At 36.1% G+C, this 22,187-nt stretch overlaps 1 protein-coding gene across 1 annotated transcript; it reads left to right on the top strand.

The window, feature by feature from the left end:
* Positions 1-14,080: 14,080 nt before the first annotated feature.
* LOC113714545 (transcription factor bHLH143) lies at positions 14,081-18,295 on the top strand. The gene is made up of 4 exons (XM_027238439.2): positions 14,081-14,317; positions 14,962-15,686; positions 15,819-15,974; positions 16,079-18,295. Exon 4 carries the CDS (start codon positions 16,095-16,097, stop codon positions 17,184-17,186), a length of 1,092 nt encoding a protein of 363 aa, XP_027094240.1. The 5' UTR covers positions 14,081-14,317; positions 14,962-15,686; positions 15,819-15,974; positions 16,079-16,094; the 3' UTR covers positions 17,187-18,295.
* The last annotated feature ends 3,892 nt before the right edge of the window (positions 18,296-22,187 follow it).

Here is a 22,187-nt window from a genome sequence, read left to right as displayed (position 1 = left end):
ATAATTATTTTATTTGTAAAAAAAAAATAAAATAATTTTTTTTCTTAATAAATAATAAAATATTAAGAATATATACGTAATTTTACTATGAAAATAAAAAAATAAAAAAAATATATAATATACATAATTTTATTATTAAATAAAAATAATATATATATTTATATATATATACTTAAGCTCGCGAGCTTAATATTTTGAGCTCAAGTTCGAACTCGATTAATATCGAGCTCGACTCGAGCCGCTCGCAAGCGGTTCGATTCGTTTGCAGCCCTAGTCGAAAGTAAAACTAGAGATCTCACCGTCACTTGGCTAATTAATATTCTTATAAGCTAAATTGAATCTTGAGAACACTGGCAATTCATGTGAGACCTTCTCCAGCATTTTTTTTGCCAATGCTTCCTCTCCTTTTTTATTGTTTCAAATAAATTGTCTATGAGGCTAATATAAATATTCTTCATAGGCTAAAAGATGAATCCACATGGGTACTACATGTAATTTTGGGTATGGTATGGTAGCCTTTTCTAGAAGAGCATTGAATTTTTACAGTCATGGGTAAAAGCGCCAAAGCGTGCGCTAATGCATGCGAGGGGGCTATGGAAAAATGGGAAAATATTATAGGGACTGACTGCATCTGCATCTGCATCTGCATGGAGAGACAGATGCATTGGGTTCGAATTCGTAATGTATTTGTAGAATTATATATATATATATAGAGATCCCGACGGTGATTCGCATTGCACGAACTGTGAAAACAAGATCCTCTTTTCGCGCTTATGATTGTTTGCATCTTCTTTTTTACTGTTTCCTTACTGTGCTACTCATCTGTCACCGAGGCGTGCCTCTCTTTTTGCCACCTGGATCACCCTTTTTCTTTTTTATTTTATTTTATTATTTTTTTTGCGCCGTTATTTTTGTCTATTAGCACAATGTAGAGAAAAAAAAAATTGAAAAATTTTTACTTGCTAAAATAAAAGTGATTTTGTTTGGACAACAAGAATTTGAAATAAAAATTTCAGATTTTGTTTTGCTTGCATCATACACACAATTCCCAATCACCTTTTTATCTCACATACATCACATCACAAAAAGTGCTACAGTAACTGAATCAAATAAATCATCCAAATAAATTCTTATCCAAACAAACTCAGTGTTTACTTATAATCCATTAGAAGTTGTTGGTCAAAGGTCCAATGAACTTTACAGTCGCAAAAATTCGCAAAGGTATGCCCTTGTGCACAAGTGTACCACTTTTCTCTTTAAATTTCTTTTTGAAAATTTTAATTTATTATTATTATTATTATTATTAGAGTACAACTACCGTAGGTAAAACATTTTTCTTTTTTAATTTTTAATTTGAGATGCAGTTCGCACTGTTTGTTATATACTGGTTCCATTTTTCGGAGAACAATTTGGTTCCTCAGATTTTTTGTAGAGACGTAAATAAGTTTAATAGAATCGAACACCCTAATATTTAAATTTATTTAATTAATTTATAAGTTTAAAATTTTATTCAAATTTAACCTATTTTTTTACTGAATCGAGATTGAACAAATTTTATCGAACACAAAATACTATTCAAATTTGGCTTAACTAGTAGGTGAATCAAGCTCGAATGAGTTCTTACCAAGCAGAATATTCGATTCGAGTATCAGATAACTCAATTCATCTTTCAGCCCTAATTTTTATGCACATTGATTTGATTGAATAATTTTAGGATAGTTCTTGTGGGCCTCATAATTGCTATAAAAACTTCAACGCAAAATTTATTATCTACGAAACCCTAACGAAATCATGCAGTATCAATTCAACAAAAAAAAATAATAATAATAATAGAACGTGCAAGATATCTTTCGTCCTTTCTCTTCTTCCTGCCTCGTGAATTTCACTTTGGTTTGTTTCCTTTCTCCACCTCTTCAAAGGGAAATAATTGACTTAATTACTTTGCCAAATACTTAATAATTAACTTAATTGATTGAAAATGGATAGTGATGATTGAGGGTAGAATATACACGTGAGAGAGAGTGATATAATTGCGAATTGCTGCTCCTCAGCCCTCGTGTCGTAGAAAGAGAAACGGCAAACGGCGTGGTATTAAAAAGGTGCATGACACGCGTGAGACCTTTTTTTTTTTTTTCCTAACTAAAGTCTGAAGTTGCTTACTGTACTTGAGATTTGCTGGTCGGAATTCCAAGATTTTCTTGGCAATTGTTTAGTGCTTTTTTTTTTGGGTCAAAAGTCTTGATTAGTTCAGTGGCATATTATTATTATTTTTATAGGAAGGGACGCTTATAAAAATTGATGGGTTTGACAATTTCCACGCTGTCCTTTTCGTGTTACGAAGGTCATGCGGCCCTCTCAGTCCCAGACGACGTGGACTCTTCCTGTAGTTTAGTCCTTGGAACCCTTTGGACTTGACCGATTTACTTTTTCTTTTATTTTCACATGCCGACAGGCGAGGCAACAAAGCCCATATCATATGGACTCTGGTCCGAAGAGTACTTAATTGCTCCGTAAGTTCTGGCCTAAATACCAAGCAGAACAATTAAGTTGGTTGGAACAATTAATTTAGGTAACTATTTTTCTAAAATACCCTCACATTAATTAGAGTACGACTTTATGGAAACTTGAATCGATGGTAAAAAAAGAATCAACTCTCGTCAAATAGGGTAGGTTTATAGTAACAACAACTTACATTGAATAAGAGTATTTTAAGAAAATTAAAACACAACTCCATTCTTCAATTGGAAAGTGGACTATAATTTGGGGCAGACGAAAAAGGGAAACAGAACTATTAAAGTGGGACGGAGGGAGTATATTTTTACAGTAGCAGCTCTGAATGTGCATTTCATATGTATGATTTAAATTTTAAATTTGAATTCATATTATACGATACGATTTAAACTTTTAGTAGTGAAAAAAAATTAAACACTAACAATATATTAAAACAATTATCCTTTTTTTTGAAGAAAATGTTGAGGGTGATTAGGGTTACATTTTTCCTCGATGACGACGGTAACAATCTACACTATTTCTGCATTACATGGGAGAGTAAGCCCAACTCGACTTATATAGCGTGGGAGGTGCGTGAATCTCCAAATCAGACAAACGCACTACTTTACTCTTGGGATTAAAGTTGCTCAAGTCAATATGATCAATTTGCTGAATGGCAAAAAAAAAAAAAAAAGGGCTGTATAGAAGTACATCATTCATGGCTATGAGATTAACTCGTATGAACATTTACACTTTGAAGCACGAATAGGGATTATATAATGTGCAGTGGGCGTACGGACAAAAATACGCGCTCGGTGGTGGACGCCTCGAGAATAACAGCAGCACAGCACAGTTTTGTTCAGTCTTTCTCATTGTTTGACTTTGTTGCTGCGAAGGACTACTCACAAGCATGCGCATCGGGTACACAAATCAAAAACGTTTCAAATAAAGTCAAATATTGTGGGTTAAATTAAATGGAATAACTCGAGGCCTAGCTACATTTGTTTCTAGAATACCGAACAATGTAAATCCAAAAAAGAAAAGAAAGCAAAGAAATCCCAACCAAAGATGAATGTAAAAGGAGGTGGGAAAATTATAGAGTACAACCGTACAAGTAATGGGCTATGATTTTTTTTTTTTTTTTTTTATAGCTCGGCGGCAGCAATTGTAGCAGGAATTCTTTTAGTAGGTGTAATAGTCTTGTCATACTCTACCATTGTCAAATGCATTTTAATCAATCAAACTTTTCCAGCAAAGACAGAAAAAGAATATTTTATTCTAAAGCTTGTTGGTCTTCCAAAATAAGGGAGATAAGTGGCTGCTCCGCAATTCAGCCCAAATCCAGAGAGAAAAAGCATTGGGAGTTTGACTAGTTTATTGTAATCCTCCCAAGTCAAACCAACCATCTCAAGGCAGTAGTACTACTGTGTGTTTGAAGACTTCTTTTTTTAGAATAATTAGATAGAAAAAAGCCAATTTTTAATACGTAGTTATGCTTGAAAAAAATTAGACACGATTACAATAGAAATTATTGCTTTTAAGGAGGGCTTGTTACGTTGAAAAACAAATAAATAAATAATAGTAACATATGGATAACACCGGTTCCAAAAATTTCCTCCCCTCCCAGAATTTTTATAAGATTGTCCCTAAAGTCTTATGCATTGAGATGGCATATGGTAAGAAAATTCGAAATGAATCCCATGTAATATTGTTTGGATTAATATTGTTGAAATAGAGATTTTGGAATCATTTCCTAAATTCTAGAATTCCTCAAAACCTAAGTAGGGTGGAGGATTTTGGACAAAATTCAAATTTAATTTTTATTAAAACTTACAAAAACACACACTCTATCCTTCTTATCCACCATCTTCTCCGTCATTGTTGTCGCCGTCACTCCTTCCTTCCTCCCCAATACCACCCTCCTCCTCTCTTCATTCTCTTTTCTCTCTCTGTCTCCTTTCTCCCTCTTCCTCATTTTCTCGCTTCCCTTCATCCTTTTCCGTTCCGAAAGAATCAACATGTCAAACATCAGTAATGATATATTTTTCAGGTATCAAATCAAATAGATGTATTGAAATGATTGATTTCATTTCAAATTTAGGATGAATGATTTTGAATTCAAATCCGATTCCAAGACGCGTACCAACAAACGCCATCCAAAATTTTTGGCTCCTAACCCTCAGTTTCTGGTTCCGTCATCATTTGTCCCCAAGTCTCTTGCATATTAACTCAGCCGCTGATTTTGATGACTATTCCTCATTTGAACAAATTCACAGAATTTGATCAGTAACAATGATTTCAAAACCACTTTTCATGCCAAATTGAATCTCTCGGGGCATCATTGGTCTTGACAGTTCTTTTACCAAATCTTTAATGGGGTGACGCTTGCTATAATTGTTAACAGTAATATTTAATTACTTAAAACCATAATGGTGAATTGCTCCAAAGTACTTGATTGGATTAATGCATCTTTAACATGACTTACCAGCTGAAGTACGGATCGCACTAGAACTACCACTCATGATTCTTGCGTGGGAAAGGGGCTTAATGTTTTCTTTGTGCAAAATTAAAGTAACCCTAATGCAATAGCTATTGGATCATTATTTGACCTTTAAGGTAGTTCATGGAAACTCAAGAATGAAGCACATTCAACAAGTAATGAAATATTTTGCACTGCTTTCATGAAGAACAATTGAAAAATGGCCAAACCCAATGATGTCCCATCCAGAACTTTTGAAAACTTAGGAAGAAAAGAGAACAGCAGCAGCAAAAAAAAAAGGTGTCATTGTATGAGAGCTATTCTCTATAGAAACTGATCGAGACGAAATGCCGTAAAATCCGCCTAACTCATAATGCAAGATTAATTAGCTGGCGCACCTCATTCGATGGCATGCATGTTCACCCTCCCGTCAAAGACCAATGACATTTTAGGCACTAACATGTGAAATATTCTATAGTCCCTTTAGGGAATCATTTACTCCGATCGATATCTTTCCTTTTTTATTTTTTATTTTTTTACTGATTATAGTGATTTAAATTTTAAATGATTAAAACTAATTCAATTTAAGGATTCAAAACCTTTATTTCGCCACCCAATATTGAACCCAACTGCTTGAAGTTATGATGATACTCAAAACAGACCAAAAAATCTCCCACAAATGTGCATCTAAAAATGGTGAAGCACACCGCTGGATGACAACAAAAGAGAAAGAGATCTTCTCTTCTACGGGTTGAAATGTCGCAGTGTAAATTTGTATTCGTTGCTGGTATACGCATATGATTGTGATTTTTTTTTTTTTTTTGGGAGGGCCGGAGGGGTTATGTTTCCAAGCGCATGCATACAGCTCTCATGGCATCCTACCCAATGCCAAGCTTCAGTATTCTTTGGAGTCGCGAATGTCATATGCTTCAACTCCCCGATCGAACATGCAGAGAAGAGGAATAACCCATGAGAAATCGCACTCTTTTCTACATTGATAAGCAGTATGTTGCTTCCGATGAAGAGAATATTTGCTGATCCAGCTAAAAGCTCATGTCGTTAACAAGACTCGAAGATAAAACATTAAAACTAAGACCTCGATCATTTCGCCTCCACAAGACGCGCACACTCATTCAACACATAAAGGAGGGAAGAAGAGAGACACTTTTAGATGGTTGTAGACTAGTTTGTATATGTCTACCATTTATTAATTCAAGTGAAAAATGGTTACAAAATCACACAAATGAAGCGATTAAGATAAAAAAAAATGGAAAAAAAAAAGGATAGAGGGAGAGAGAGAACACAAGCGATGAGCTTGCTTGGTCTTGTAACTATATCTTGACATTGTAGAATGAAATTTCGAAGCTTCTGTTTTATTTTCACAGCAAGAAAAAGATTACAAATTATCGTGCTAGCACAAAAGTCATAACCCTCATCTTAATCTATGCGAGTTATATTCCATTAATGAGGTAGAAAACCAATACATTGACTAGGAGTGGGAGTGTAGTGGCATCACGCATTCCAGTTCCCACCAAGTTTGTTGAATCCAACTATCTTGGGTTGACAACTGAGAAAGAAAATAACTACGTACTGCTACTCTTTTTCCTTGATGATTTCTAGAAGCTTTGCTCGCAAAACTTCAAATGGAGCTTGCTTCTTTTTCTTCTAACTCTATTGCATGCGACACTTTTGTCCGTCGTTGTGGAAAGAGAAGGATGCAAGGTTATATCTTCACGTATCACATCTAGTCTAAGAAACCATGATAAGCAGATGGATCCTGAATTTGATTGCTTGATGTTCAAGGGACGGAAACGTGCAACAACCTGTTCCAAAATGATGATATTTTCTTAGGAATTGGGGGAAAAAAAAGAGAGGGAAAAAGAAAGAAAGACAAGAAGAAGATGCATAGCCAAGGATGATCGGCTACCTCTAATTAATTACCCTCTGAAACATAACAAAAAAAAGAAAAATTATAACGTGCATGACGCTAGTCTACTACTGATGGATTTCAACATCTAATTATGTTTATTAATATTGTATAATAATTAATAAGCAGAAACTTAGGCCTCAAATATTCATACGAAAATGCAAAGAAAAGGGATTTATATCCCTTTCATGCACATCAGCACAGGGGGCCTCAAAACTCTCAACCGGGATACTTAAATCCCGCCGTGGCGTCATAACCATGTCCACCACACGTGTTTGATGATGGAATTTCAAACCTAACACAACCCTGTTCTCCATATCTTAAAGGGCATCAGCTGCCAGCCCTAGCTTAGCTTAGCTTAGCTTAGCAAGAGGAGGATGATCAGAAAAAGAAAATCAATTAATTTAGCTGCGCAGCGCATTAATTTTCCCAATGCGTCGTCCTTCCTCAAGCAAAGGAAGAAGTGGGCTCATGAGGGTTGACACTTTCTGGTGGAACTTTTTTCTTTAATTGTGTGAATAGGGATAACAATTAAACAATTGGGAAAAAAGTGTAAGGGGTGGGAAAAAAGTCTAAGAAAGTGGGTGGTATGCAACAAATATAATACTGGGGAGGTGAGAGCATGGATTCCTGCTTTTGCGCTGCTTTTGTGTTGGTTGAGGGTATAATTTTTTTAAAGGAGGGCACAAGGAGGAGGAGTAGTAGTAATCCTTTTTAGTGCGGCCTGATGGAGTGGAGAGGGTATTGTTTAGCTTTCGAAGCGTGGAGTTTTTTGTTGGAGAATCCACAACCAAATGGCTCCATGGTCTCATGTCCCACCCTCCCCACCAAACTTACACACTTTTCTTTGATTGCCCCTTCCATATGCCAATATGGCACTAACAAGCAACACAAAACCCCCATTCCTTTATATATATATATATATATATATAATCACTAATACATAATGAAATCTACACTAATGACAGAAATTATATCAGATAAATTTGAAAAACAACTAATACTACATATATGAAAAATTAACAAAAATTGCAACCCCTTTCCTTTTCTTCAAACGAAAAAGAAAAATAAAAACCTCTCAAAAGCTCCCTTTAGGATACGCATGCAAGAAGAATAGACACAGCCCCTGATCGATTCCTTTCCTCTGAGCAATTTTTTGTTTTTTTTTTTTGGTTCTTTATGAATGTTTCCTTTGTCTAACATTAATCAAAAGGATTACATTGAAGATTTTACATTTTATGCATTGTTAGTGTGTAAAATATCACGAAGATAAACATTGGGTCATGCCTGAAAAATACATTTTTCTTTTTCTTTTTTGTTGGTTAATCTGTTTCTGGTAGTTGAACCAAAACTTCGGACGAATTATATCTACAACTCATGTTTTGTGTCGATTGGAAAGAATAGAATGTGGGCTATATAGATTCTGGTTTTTGTCGACAAAGGGATTTTCTCTTTTCCCAGTGCTCCCCAAAAATGAGAATCTGATACTTTCATCTTACATTCACCGCAAAATTTGAGAAAGCAACTCAAGGTCAGCAAAATATCGGCCACACACATATGGCAATATTAATAATATTACTAAAGCTCTCAAGTCTCAATCCAGAGCACATAACTTGCAGGAGTTGATTAATCATGAAGACACCCTAGGTCCCAAACTATGATTTGCCACAACTTGGATCGTATTCTGAGCATGAAATGCCAATTTGATTTTGATCATGACATAAAGATTGAACGTTGATGCCCGCATGTGTGCTACATTTGTTTTATCATATCTTCCAACACATAATATTGTGTCATGTTTATGCTTTTAAAAGTGCAGATGAATATCAACCTCAATTGTGAATGTAGATATATACATACATATTTGCAGGACATCGTGTTTCGTAAATATGGACCAATTCCAGCTTGCTATCCACATTTCCCTTTTTCGAAAAATGGTAAGTTCTTTGTCTAGACGTTATCATTTATAGTATTTGTTCTTCCTCCCTCTCCAATCATGTGTTTTTTTCTGTGCCTTTCAGATAAATATGTCCGAAGACTGCCATTTGAAGGTGGTCCAATTTATGACCATTTCCATTTTTCACTTCTTTTCCTGACGCGTATTCGGTATTAAAAACAAAACGCACATTCACAAAAAAGGAACATATATATATATATATATATATATATGATTAAGCAGACCAGCTAAGTTGGTAATTAAAGAAGAAGATGGTTGCTAAGACGTGCCTGGAGGAGGAATCCTTCGCTTTACATCTCATCTAAATATGCAGATGGTCTGTGTGTTAAGTGCCACCAAAAGGGTAGACCCAATGGGATGCGGAAGAAATTAGAAAGGGTGTGAACTTGATTGGGGCGTGTTTATTGTTCCCTCCACTCCAAACAATAGGGCATGAATCTATGCATTTTTATTAACCTCAGTTTGTATGAGACTTGATAAACAATTGGTTTGCCTGCCTGCCTGCCGCAGGATCCCTCTTTTCTGTGCACAAGATTTGTTTCAGGTGATTAAATCATGGTCATCTTCTTATTTTATTAGTGGCCACTGGCCAACCCCCTTGGCCTCATCAAACATCAATATGGACAGCTGAGCTTCTTTTTTCTTTCTTTCTCAAACAGAACGTAACATCACTAGTTCTCCACGTTTGTAAGAAGAAAACTTGCACCGATTCAGATCTCTATGGATATGAAAAGCTTTTGTTGTATTTAATTAATGTCCTATCTTAAAAAAAATAATTAGAGACGCTAGCTAGAAGGTTCTTGATTTAATCCCTCAAACCCTTTTAATTTTCTCCTGTTTTACTTGTGTAATTAACTTGAAGTTTCCTTAAAAAAAAAATTTTTCAAAAAAAAAAATGGTTACCACCATTCACGGTGATATATATATATATATATATATATATCTATATAGAAGAATTAGTAGTACTACTAGTTAGTCTCAATAACCCTCGACCTCTTAACGTGGTAATTAAGAGCACTCACTATGAGTTCCTTGCAACAACCACAGAGTTTGCTTTCTTGAGCAAAATTCGTTCGTTAGTGGATGTCTTGTCCCATCTGCTTAGCTTTTGCTTAATTAGTCTGAATTATTTCTCAACTAATATGTCTTCGTTTTCAATTGTATCACTCGACAGGGTCCCTTAATTCTTTATTAATTATACAAACAATAGAGTATTATCCCACAGCCTCTAAATCCAAACTAATTGTGCTTAAATAAAGCTGCAAGACACTGCTCCACATGCATGGGTGTACGTCTATGTGACATATAGTGGCGTTTGCGTTCAACCTAATATGATTAGAGCACTAGTCAAATTTCGATATTTGACTATCATTGTCACAAAACACCTACCACAATATGATAATTTTGTCCCCGGGAAAAAACAAGATTTTGATCGCCGGAATCTATTCCCTTCATACACGATCGTCAATCGATTCCGAGCATCCAAAGCAAATAAATACGTCAAACTAATTTGATTCCAGAATTCAGCTGAGCAAATTTGATTTCTTTAGTCTCAATTTTTGATGTCTTGTTACGTTTAGGCCACCACCATTTGTATTATGTATGAGCTGGATGATGTTGATGCAACCCCGTCCTGACTACAAATGGCGTATTAATTAATTGTAATCTTAATCAGCCTATAATTAACGTATGTACGCCAAAGACAGGTGGCTCGTGGAAAATTAACCCAAAGCAAAGGAAAAAGGATGAAGAGTCGAATTCGGTCCGCGCATGACATATAATAGCCTAAATGCTACCATATAATTGCGCATTCCCTATCATAATCTCTTTCAAAAGTTGAAAAAGTGAGAAGAAGAAAAAAATGTATATATGTAAAAGGGAAAAAGGTAAGAAGCAGTAGTGATGAAATACTACTCGAAGTAATATTATTATCATAAGTAATACGAATAAAGTCGAGTAAATGGTGTCTGTCTCTCTCTCCCTGGTTTCAGGGCAACCATTGATGGCTTTTCTTGATGGATCAAACACGGTCGTAAATCACATCAATGAAAAGTATTATTGTATTCCCTTTAACTTTTTTATGTGTAGAGTAGAGTCATCTTAGGTCCGTCTGGTGTGGCTCTCCAAATCTAGAAGGGTGTGTAATGCACTCGTCTGATCCGATAGTGATTCAGTTTCCGTCGGTTTCTCTATAAGTTCAATTGGATCCTCCTCTAGAACAGAATTGAATATTAATAAAAGTCAAAGTAGATGTAAGATAGACAAATATAGAGTGTCGAAAAAAAAAGAAAAAGAAAAAGAGTAGAGCCTTCAAAGGCAGTGGGCTGTACTATCCTTGCTGAGTTGTGTGGGATAAGGGATGGACTATCCTTGGCTTCCTCTCTAAACTTGCATAATGTTGAATTAGAAGTTGATGCTAAAACTGCTCTACAGTTGCTTGAATCTGCAGATACCTCGATTCATGAGTATGCTTCAATTATCTCTGATTGCAGGTTCCTGATCTCTGCTCTACCGAAAGTGACACTCAGACATGCTTACCGAGAAGCAAATCAGTGTGCTAACAAATTGGCGAAATTGAGTGCTCAGCAAGACGTGAATTTTGTATGCTATGATAGTATCCCTCATGCTTTGAAAAATCTAGTAGATGCAGATCTTAAGGGAATTTGCTTCTCTCGTTTTGTACCTATAACTTAAGTTTTTTTTTTAAATATAGAGTCCCTTTTATTACCAAAAAAAAAAAAGGCAGTGGCCTTTTTTTTTTTTTCTTTTTCTAAAAAAACCCTAGTGTAAAGTAGGGCTACCGAGTGAATATGGTTGGATAACTTGAGAGCTCGAAGTGCCGGGTGGGTGTGGTGGTGGATGTAAGTTTTAGATATCATCTACCATAGCTGGTATCTGGGGCCACAGTTGTGTTTATATGATTCTGAGTTTGAACGGTCAAGCTTCAAATCATTGGTCTTCATGTTAAACATCGGATGCCATCCCTTTATAACTTTGATTTCATTCGTCTTCTCTTCTTCTATTCTATGCCTACAAATCCATATGCTGATGTTCATAGAGATTAATCGATTGCTATAAAAAAGATTAGTGCCTAAAAAGAAGATCAGCAGCATTCATTATACAACTTCTAATCTAATGGTGTAGAATGTAGTTACTAAATTTGCATGTGGTTTAGCTGGTTTTATTTCATGATACACATTTAAGATGTATTAAAGCTTGCACACCTAGTACTAGATATATATGCCTACACATATGTTCATGTCTAGTTTTTCAAGAAGGTATAAACTCGTTATAATTACAATCATAATTCTTGAACTTATTCAGTTAATATGTGATGCAAATCAAAAGGGAAATCTAAAACAATCAAGAAGGAATCTGATCAAGTTGCATCCAAAGAATTAGCCATAAATGTTTAGTTGGTAGAGAATGGGCATACCATACCATACATAATCATGAAGTCACCAAATAACGCAATTAAAATTCGTTGTATTCGAGATGCCTAATCACCTCAATCAGCTAGATGGTCAAGTGGAAGGTGGTTTCTTGGAATTTGGTCATAAATATTTGGTGAAATCTAATACATATTTATTGGGGGAAAAAATAAAATTAATGATAGCTATGGCAGGAAGTTAGTAGAAAAGAGAATTGAGAAGACGCAAGGGAACCAGCTGAGCATTAGATGACCAGCTCCTCATTGAGCTTATATTTTGGTAGTACTACCATACGTGGTAGCTGAAGAGTTAGTAGCAGTATCCACTACTGTCACTAGCAGTGGATCCATTTTGTAGAAGAAGAAGAATACGATGACCTCCTATTGATTCATGTCCTTTTCCTTTTTCTTTTGTTTTTTTGGGTGGCCAAATATTTATTCTGTTCTGAGAGCCTATTATTAGTCCAAGAAGCAAATCTAACTCAATCACGGTTGCAGTGCCACATCAATTTTCCTTTTTCGTTTGGTCAGCAAGTAGTGTAGTACAGTGACAAAAACCTAATACTAGCAGCTAGTACTTAACTGCTCAAATACACTAGTATTCTTTTAAAGCTTATCAAATCATGAAATTTCTAAAACACTGTAATCAATTAAAAGCATCTAATCAAAAAGTAGCCAAAATGCTAATCTTTTATTTATATATATATATATATATATATATATAAATAAAACAGAAGCCAGTTTTATCAATAAATCAGTTGAAAGTCGTTCAGCATGATTTGTTTGACAAAAAAAGCTGCTGCTGCTGCGCTCGTGACAGAAAATACACAAAACACGTCACGGATATATTTGACACGAAAAATCAATAGATTTAATGGAGTTATAAAATAAAAAATATTACACTATAACAATTGAAACCACGTATAATAGTCGTTGATTAGTTTTCTCTGACAGTCAAAAAGAGGAGAAGCAATCACCCTCTGTTTTTTGCCATACAAAGAAAGCGTGAGATCAAGAAGATTACATGCATTGTGGGGAGTATTACTTTAAAGTATTTTTTCATCTCTCTGTTTTGTCTCTTTTGTAGCCAAATCTTAAGGGTGATTTGGACATTTCAAGTAAAAGAATTAAGAAGTGAGGAAGATTCCATAAAATCCTCGTCTATGAGAAAGATACAAATAATAACAAATAAGTATAGTCATCACTCAACCCAAACTGAAAACCAAAAAAAAAAAAAAAAAAAAGTACAAAGAACACCTAAACCAAACCAAACCTAAACCTGAGGGCCTAGTCAACAAACCCAACCCAGACTCGATTGGTCATCTGCAATTGTGGAGAATCATCATAATGCAACCACCCATGGGCCATGGGTCCACCCACAGAGGCCCCCCACCCTTCCTCTCCACGGACCATCATGAGTAGCAGGCAATTGCAATTTTTTTACACCAATTTTCCACACCCAACCCAAAACCCATAATAAGATATGGCCATGAATGATTTCTTCTGCCAAGTATATATTTATTTTTATTTCCAAAATTGTCATAATAACGTTAATAATATCCAATATTATTATGGCTGTTGTAAACAATAATAATATACACCACCCAAGCGTGCGGTTCACACGTATGAAAGAAGCCAAATTCACACGCACCAAAAGAAGAAAGAAAGACATCACAAACACAAACACCTGCCCCCCCCCCCCCCCACCACGCTCTCCCACTCCTCTCTCCCCCACCCCACCGCGAGCGCCGATGTCAATTATTTTGTCTATATAGTCTCACCCTTCGTGCACTCCTCACATTTGACTGTGTAATATCTCTCTCTCTCTCATTTACTCACTTTCTCTCTCACACACAGCACGCACTGCTCTTCTCTGTGCTCTGCTCTGCTCCGCTCTGCTGTTGCCTTTTGGCCTTTGGGGGAACTTACAGCTTGCTAGTTGCGTCTGGTGGATTTCAATCTTTTTCTCTGCTTCTCCTTTCTGGTGGCTTCAAGGATAAGCGATTTGGATCTTGGGCTTCTGGTTTTCTCACAGTAAGTTCAAAGGCTGCGCCTTTTCTTCTGTTTCGATGTGATTCTTGGGTTTTTTTTTTAGCGTTTTAGTGATTTTCCTGGTACTAATGTTTTATGGGCTGTTTCTAATTTAGCTGCTTGCTGTAGGTTTTTGTAATTCTGGACTAAATTTATGACCTTTACTTGCTATGGATATTTTAAAACAAAAGGTGAAAATGCTATACAGTAGAAAATTTCAACGGCAAGATCCCTCTTTTTAGTTTGTTTGAGCTGAGGGCAGCACTTGGATGGGCATTTTTAAGACAAATTCTTTAATTAACAGAAATCCAAATGGCGGAAATCTGTTATGATTTGGCCTTGTAACATTTTTCTGGTCTGAGATCGTTTACCCTTTTCTTTTTTTCTGGAGCTTGGACACAACTAGATTACATATTGATGGAAAAAAATGGGTTTTCAGACTTTCCAGCATCAGTTGTCATAGGTTCTTCCCCGGTAGCCTTTCTTTGGCCGGAACAACGTAAAGGTCGCGTTTTTATGATTACATTCATCTTGAAATTTTTCTAAGATTTTCTTAGCTGGGAAAGATTGCTTTTTTAAGGTTTATAATAGCAGTGATTTTATCCATCTTTGTTGATCTGTATCTGATTAATCTTAATATTCAACAGGATTATTGAGTTGTAGAATATAAGGAACAGCCGTGGCGATCGAATTTAGTGAAGAACAGTATGCGGTGGTATAGTCTTTCCATTGATGTGTTTCGCAAAGTTATCTCCTTGAACTTGTACTGTCGTGTGATTCTGTAATACATCCCACAGTTTTTCAACCAGTCCCTTTTTTGCTGCCTCAGTATATTCAAGAACCTGCTTCTTAGATAACTTCCATGGGATCTACTCGTTTTATTGTCATTCCCTGCTACGTCCGCAGGATTAGCTGAATCTGCCTCTAGACACTCGAATTTCTCTCCCTTTTTTCAGCATTCAATCAGTGTTGTATTTTCATCATTTCCATCGTTCAGTCAAACTGTCTTAATTTGTTTGCTAGCTTTTCTCCATCATCTTCGGAAATCTTTGTCGCCAGTAATACAGTAGTACTAGTTCACTTCGAGTTGAAGTGTTGCCATCAGTTGGATACTCCTATCTTTTTCTGTTGGAAGATTTGGTGTAGTGCATTGAAGGCCAAAGGGAAGTGCCAATAGTTTAGTTTTTTGATCATTCTCTGCTGGAAGATTGTGGTGTTGATTGGGTGAAAGGGTAGGGAAGAAGTAGTTATGGTGTGCCAAGCAGCGAGTCAAACAAGATTCCGGGCATTGAAACACGAAAATGGAGTTGCTGGGTGTGCCACCATAATTGTTAGAGTTATAGCATGCTTTCAACCTCTTCAAGATTGCCAGGTCAGGATACGTGTCCTTGCTTTGCATATTGAGATTCCTATTAATTTTTGTCTATTTGTAGCGTTAGCTTTTCAAGATGCCTCCTCCATGCGTATGAGTGTAAAACTAATCTGTCTGTGGAATTTGCTGCAGGCTGAATATTTCCGTCACTTGCTCAAGCCTGTCACGTAGATATATTTACTGTATTAGAGCGTTCAAATTAAGCAGGATCTCTTTTTTAGTTTTTCCAACATTCCTCAAAGCTACAGAAGTAATCAGCTATTCCTATTACTGAAGTTCTTGAAAGTGGTATGTCGTGGGGAAATTTTTTTTTTTTTTAGATATATGTATTGAAATCTATTATTTTCTAGAATTTGGATATCCTGAGCGTTTATTGTTCTGTTGTTCTTTAGGTGATTGTGTGGTTGAATGGAAAAGGACTTTGGATCCTGGTTCCATCACCCAGATTCTGGACGGGAAGCACCCTGCCTTAATTACTTGGGTGCTCCAGGTGACGTGGGGAAACAGAATTCTGCTGCCTGTATGAACCCCTACTTGAATGAGCTCTATATCGACGGGACTTTTCCCTCGTTCACGTTTTCTGGGCTGCCGCAGTCCAGGGCAAGCCAACCAAATGGACCATGTAATTGGTTTGATTGTCTGCCACGTTTCTGGCAGTCTGCTCCTGGACTGAACTCTCTGCAAAAGGAGAAGCTTCCTTCTGAGCTGACTGAAAAATGTGGTAGAACTGGAATTCCAACTGCTAGCACTGGCTGTGCGCAGAAGAAATTTCTTGTTTTTGATCAGTGTGATGGTCAAACCACCTTAATTTACAATTCCGGAGTTGGGGCTCCCATGCAGCACCCGACATCTTGGAATCCAAAGGTTCCCGCTGCCTACGACCCTCTGATGGAAGATTTGGGTATGAAAAAGGACATGTTTTCCAACTTTGCCCCTTTTACAAGTTATGAACATCATGAAGACAACCATGGAGATGATGTAGAAACCGAAATGCATGAAGATACTGAAGAATTGAATGCTTTGCTGTACTCTGATGACGAGAATGAGTATTCGGATAATGATGACGATGAGGTAACGAGCACTGGTCATTCTCCCAGCACTATGACGGAACATGGTATACAGGAGTGGTTTGAGGAAAGAGGTGAAGAAGTAGCCAGTTCTGCCAGTCCAACAAAGAGGCGTAAACTGTTATCTGGAGATTATGAAGTACCATCTCCGGTGAATGCTTTAAGCTCTGGGAAACCTCGTAAGGTCTCTGAGATCGAGGATGATGCAGAATCTAGTTGTGGCAATTTTGATAATCAAGTATGGGAAGAATCAGATTCTTTATCTGGCAAGAAAAGATGGAGGAAAGAGAAGATACGTGAGACGGTTAGCATTCTGCAGAGCATAATCCCTGGTGGGAAGGGAAAGGACGCAGTTGTTGTCATTGACGAGGCAATCCATTACTTGAAATCCTTGAAAGTCAAAGCCAAGTCCCTGGGACTTGATGCACTATAAAATTTGTTCTTGGCGACCAGATCAGTAGCATGGATTGTCAAGTGGGCATTAGTTACACTGGCATATCCTCATTTAGCTCGTTTTGTGAAGTAGTATATTATTATTAGTTTTTATTAAAAGGTTTGTCGACGAATTTCAAGAATAAGAGCATGATATGATGCTGGAGTCCAGGGTTTTATGAAGTGGGGTTGCTTCAGGGGCAAAGATAAAGTTGTTTGATATCGTTGCGAGTGAAGATTGAAGTCACAAAGCAGCTGGAGCCTGCTTGAACCACTCTTTCAAGCCTTGTACTTCAATGATTGAGTAGGAACCAGTAAGTTTGGTTTTTGAAATCTGTGTGTTTGTGTCTCTGTCGTGCCAATGGAGATAGTAACAGCGGGGAGCTGAATTTGTGTATCATGCTTCAATGAAAAGGTGGAAAATCATGAATTGGTATCTTGACGCATACGAGAAAAAGGTTAAACATGCCTCAATTGCCAAAAATCCTCATCCATCTTGCCGCCTTGGATGGGAGGAGTAGACTTAATAACCCCTTGGTAGGCCCCAAAGAAAGTGAGATTGCACGCCTGGTGGGTGAATTGGGTCCCAACCCTCACTTTCTTGGCCCTTTTTTTTTTTTCCTTCTTGTGACCTTGTCACCATTATATTCTGTGGGTTTTTCCCTATCTGCAAAATCTTGATGGGATAGAGATTTGCTGTGCGGATGCTTGCCTGGCCCTCCCTCCCAAGCCAATGCCACAGCTTCTTTGGCTGGCTGCTTCATCAAGTGCCGTATGAAAGCCTCTGTTGAACCATCATCATTGGAGGACCACCACCGCCACCTCCTCCTGCTGCTGCTTCCTCAACACATTCACCATCTTTCAATTAACGCCTCTTCTGTTCTTCACGTGTCAGCACCAAAAGTGCTAGCCTTTCTTGCTACTTCAGTGGGTTTTCTGTATGGTGTAATTTTTCTTTTTTCTTTTTTTTTTTTACTTTAATGGTTCCTGTAATATAGTAGTGTGTTTTGACTTGTGGAGATGGATAGATAACGCAACTTTTGTTCTGTTTCTGTAGTTGGATGATGGCTGCTGTTCTTTCTGCTTAATTTTAACTCTTGTTTGGTGTTACTGTTGTCTCGACGCCTATGTTCTTACGTCGCATGCACGCATTTGTTTTTTCACCCTTAAAAAAGAAAGTGATATGGACGTATAAATCCGACGCATTTGTGGATTGCTTTTGTTTTATTTAATAACTACTACTCCTTTTTGAATTTTTTGTTGTTGGAATTGTGCAAATGTGACGGCATATGTAACCAAGGGAAGGGACCACATGTTCGCATTATTTAGGAGGAGAAGAATTGTTCATCTGCATGCGGATTTCTGCATCTGCCTTTTTTTCTCCTGGTTTGTTGTTGTAATAGTTTGGCGATTGTTTTCTTGAGAAAAGCCAAATCTGGTTGTACAACTTAGTATATAATAATATAAAATAATAAGTTAGTGCCCCTTTTCTTCCTTCGTTGCTTGGGTTTACATGATATGGGTTTTTTTAATATCTTCTCATATTCAGACACTTCGACAAATCGAGGACTTGTTAAAAGTGATTGATTGGGCTTAGGCTTCAAGAAAATTGACCACGTCTTCTCTGAGGATTGAGAATGAAAACAACTGTCCCGATTTCACCGGCGTTGCTGCTTTTTTGTTTTTTTTTTCGGTTAATGACACTTTGCCCCGTCTCTGAACTTTTTCCTCGAGTCAAGGAACAACACACACACATAGTTAGATTAATCACTCAACGGGAACTCTCGGATTCTTGAAACACTTTACCCCTAAACTCTAAATGTATACACTTTATCCTTGTGGTCAACTTTTTGACGGGGTTATGATGAAATTATATTTTTTATGACCAAAATGTGCCTCACTAATTATTAAACACACATAATAATTGTAACATAATAAATGCCGAATTTTTTAATAGTTGCTAAATGCATTTAAACACAATTACACTATACATTTCGATTTTTTAGCACTAAAATGAATTCGATAATTCACAAAAAAAAAAAAGTCTAAGCAAATCAATGTGTTCATCTCAATGCCGATAGCAATACTTATTTTAAATAATATAAAATTAATTAGTGCATTTGGAATGAAAATTATTTGCTTATATTTTTTTATTGTAGCACTTTAATGTGTTTTATATGAGATAAAAACATGATTAGAAAAAAATATATTTAGAGAATTTTTAGTTTTTTTTTAAACATAGAATGCAGACAAAATACAAAGCAAGGTAGGAATGTAGTATAAAATTACCAAATAGCATTTTATTGACCTATAAAAATCTTGTGAAAGTTGCAAAGTAAATGAAAATTATTAAAACTAATCCGTTTATACAATTTAAAGGAAGAAAGATAAGTAATGGACAACTTGTGCAAATGCTTTAGGAATTTTTAAATTCTTTTGTCTCCACAATACAAATTTTCAATTCTTTGATATTATACCATCTTTTATTTTTTTAAATTTTTTAAACATCATACGGCTCTGTGTTTTTCTAATAAAATGTTTCATATTCTGATTTAGAGTATAGCATTATTCTAGAACTATTATGTAAGGGCATTAATGACATTTTGTTAAAATTTTGGACAGAAAATTCATCATTAATGTTTGACCTATTCAATGAAGGGGGCAAAGTGTATATATTTAAAGTTCAAGGGGCAAAGTGTTATAAATGGTCAAGTTTAAGGGGGCAAAGTATTATAAAGGGTCAAGTTTAAGGGGGCAAATTGTAGTTAATCCCTTTTTTTTTTGTTAACCTCCATCTAATACCTTTGACAGAATGTGCTGAAAATTTTCTGTCCAAAGAAATTGATTTTGATGCAAAAGGGTGTGTTCCGGAAGTCATTCTGCGCCTAATCTTCAGCATTACTTTTGCTCTTGACAATTTTGTAGTAGTTGGCTACGTTGTCTCAACCCATAGTGGGAAGAAAAGACCTGTGTCCCCCTTCGAGCAAAGTTGACAAAGATGGCAGCGCAAATAAGTCTTTCTCAAGCCAATTAATAGGGAAAATTTTGGAATTCTAATGAGCTTAAATATGCAAATGGAGCACCATGACAGGTACGTAGGTTGTCCTAGGGCTAGATGCAGCAATAAGATGAATGATGTGAAAATAATAGGGCTATCAAAATGGCAAAGGAGTAACACTCTCTAGCACTTCAGCAGTCAGTATTATTGGCTAAGACAATTATTAAGGGTTTGTCTTGTGAGTGGAAATAAAAAATGACCTCGTGATTTATAAATTCTTTTGCAAAAACTAAAATTAAATTGACTAATTACAAGAAAATAGGGGCAATAAAGGTAAATGTGTGTGTATATATTTAAATATTGAATTAACTATAAATTATTTATTAATCACTCTCTCTTGAGCGCTCATAAGAAAAAATATTAATATTGTACGCACTTTTACCCTTGCATGTATGTCACTTAATCCCAATTTGAGTTTAAATATCATTTTTTGCATATGTAACATGTATCTAAAAATAACAAATATATATACTATCAATGCATACAAGATGAACACTTAAAAAAAAACCCCACTATTAATGTATATGTCTATTGGTTTCAAAATTTTCGTTCACTACCATAACACCTGGGTTGGGGGCCTTGGGCACATTTTCTCAGAAGAATAAAATCAGATTAAGAAAAAAAGACCCTTCATTCACGTCACATTTTCTCAAATTGATGGTCCATTTTATTCCTTTTGGTCTCATGCCATGTCTCTGGTGGTCCACAGACTATTTATGGGCCTCCTCTGAACTTTGATGGCAGGCTGGACTGGAGAAAGCGGTAAACCAACTGTGGGCAGCAGACGTCGCCCTGACCAAAAGCAATGAACATAAAAATGATTCCTAAAGTTACTAAAATATTTTATCAAAAAAAAAAGTTACTAAAATTTCTATCATTTTTTAGTCACCATTTGGAGTAATAGGCAAGCACTTGGTCTAAATGCAAGCAGAAAAATTCTACAAAAACTTAAGAGTGCCTTGTTTGGCGGAGACCAAATCCGTAACTAGTGTGTCCTACAAGTAAAGAAAATTTTTCATTGCACAAATAATAGTACATTTTGGAAAGAAATAGTCATCAAATATGACAAAACTAATAATAGTACATTCTAATTGTAGCACACACTTGTATACTTTATTTTATCAATACTTTTATGATTTTACCATTCCCAAAAAAACCTTACAGATATGAGTTAAAAATCGCTCAAGAGAAGACATAAGTTATTTCAGGCAAAGGAATATCCTCCAACGGCTAGTTATAGCAACGTGTTAATGTATTTTTGTATTAATTGCACAATAAAAGCCACACTTCAATTAAATATGTCTATAACACCATTTCAATAATTATACCAACACATAAGTTTATATGAGTTGTGCTCGATGCAAAAACGCTTGCAAAATAATTCCATAATTCAGAAATACCCAGATGTCTACATAAATCAAAACTTTAAATGTACCAAAATGAGGGCATTTCAGTAAATATACCTAAACACATGCTGCTCTCAGTTGTACCAAAAACTTAAAAAAAAAACCTATACAATATTCCGCATTCCCAAAAAACCCCTATCCATGCGGTTGAAATTCAAACCTTTTTTGACCACAACTCATTCTTATATAGTATAAGGATACATATTGTTGATTGGATTTCTTCTGATTTGATGATGCATTCCTTTCCAATTCCGCATCATTAACACCGTCAACCAAGTTATCGACCCCTCTCACCCATATTATCAAGAATTTCAAGGTCTTCCTTTTTGAGAAGAGGGGATTATGGAAATCATCAAAACTACCATCCCCCGTTACCTTAACACCTTCAGGAATGTAAAAGTCCATCAATAGGCTCCCAAGCATCCTGCAATAACCTTGAAAGCCATATTATAGAACAAAAAAATTTTTAGCAACAAAAAACCTCTGTCCTTGGTAGGATCCATTGGCACCATCCCTAGAGCAACCAAGAGAGAACCTT

Source organism: Coffea arabica, chromosome 10c (genome assembly GCF_036785885.1).
Source record: "Coffea arabica cultivar ET-39 chromosome 10c, Coffea Arabica ET-39 HiFi, whole genome shotgun sequence".
Lineage (NCBI taxonomy): Eukaryota > Viridiplantae > Streptophyta > Magnoliopsida > Gentianales > Rubiaceae > Coffea > Coffea arabica.
The sequence above is the reverse complement of the archived record's forward strand: the minus strand, read 5'-3'. Positions and strand labels throughout refer to the sequence as shown.

Bases quoted from the DNA above. Each gene is read 5' to 3' on its own strand.
- LOC113714545 (XM_027238439.2), top strand. From the start codon at position 16,095: ATGGAAAAGGACTTTGGATCCTGGTTCCATCACCCAGATTCTGGACGG.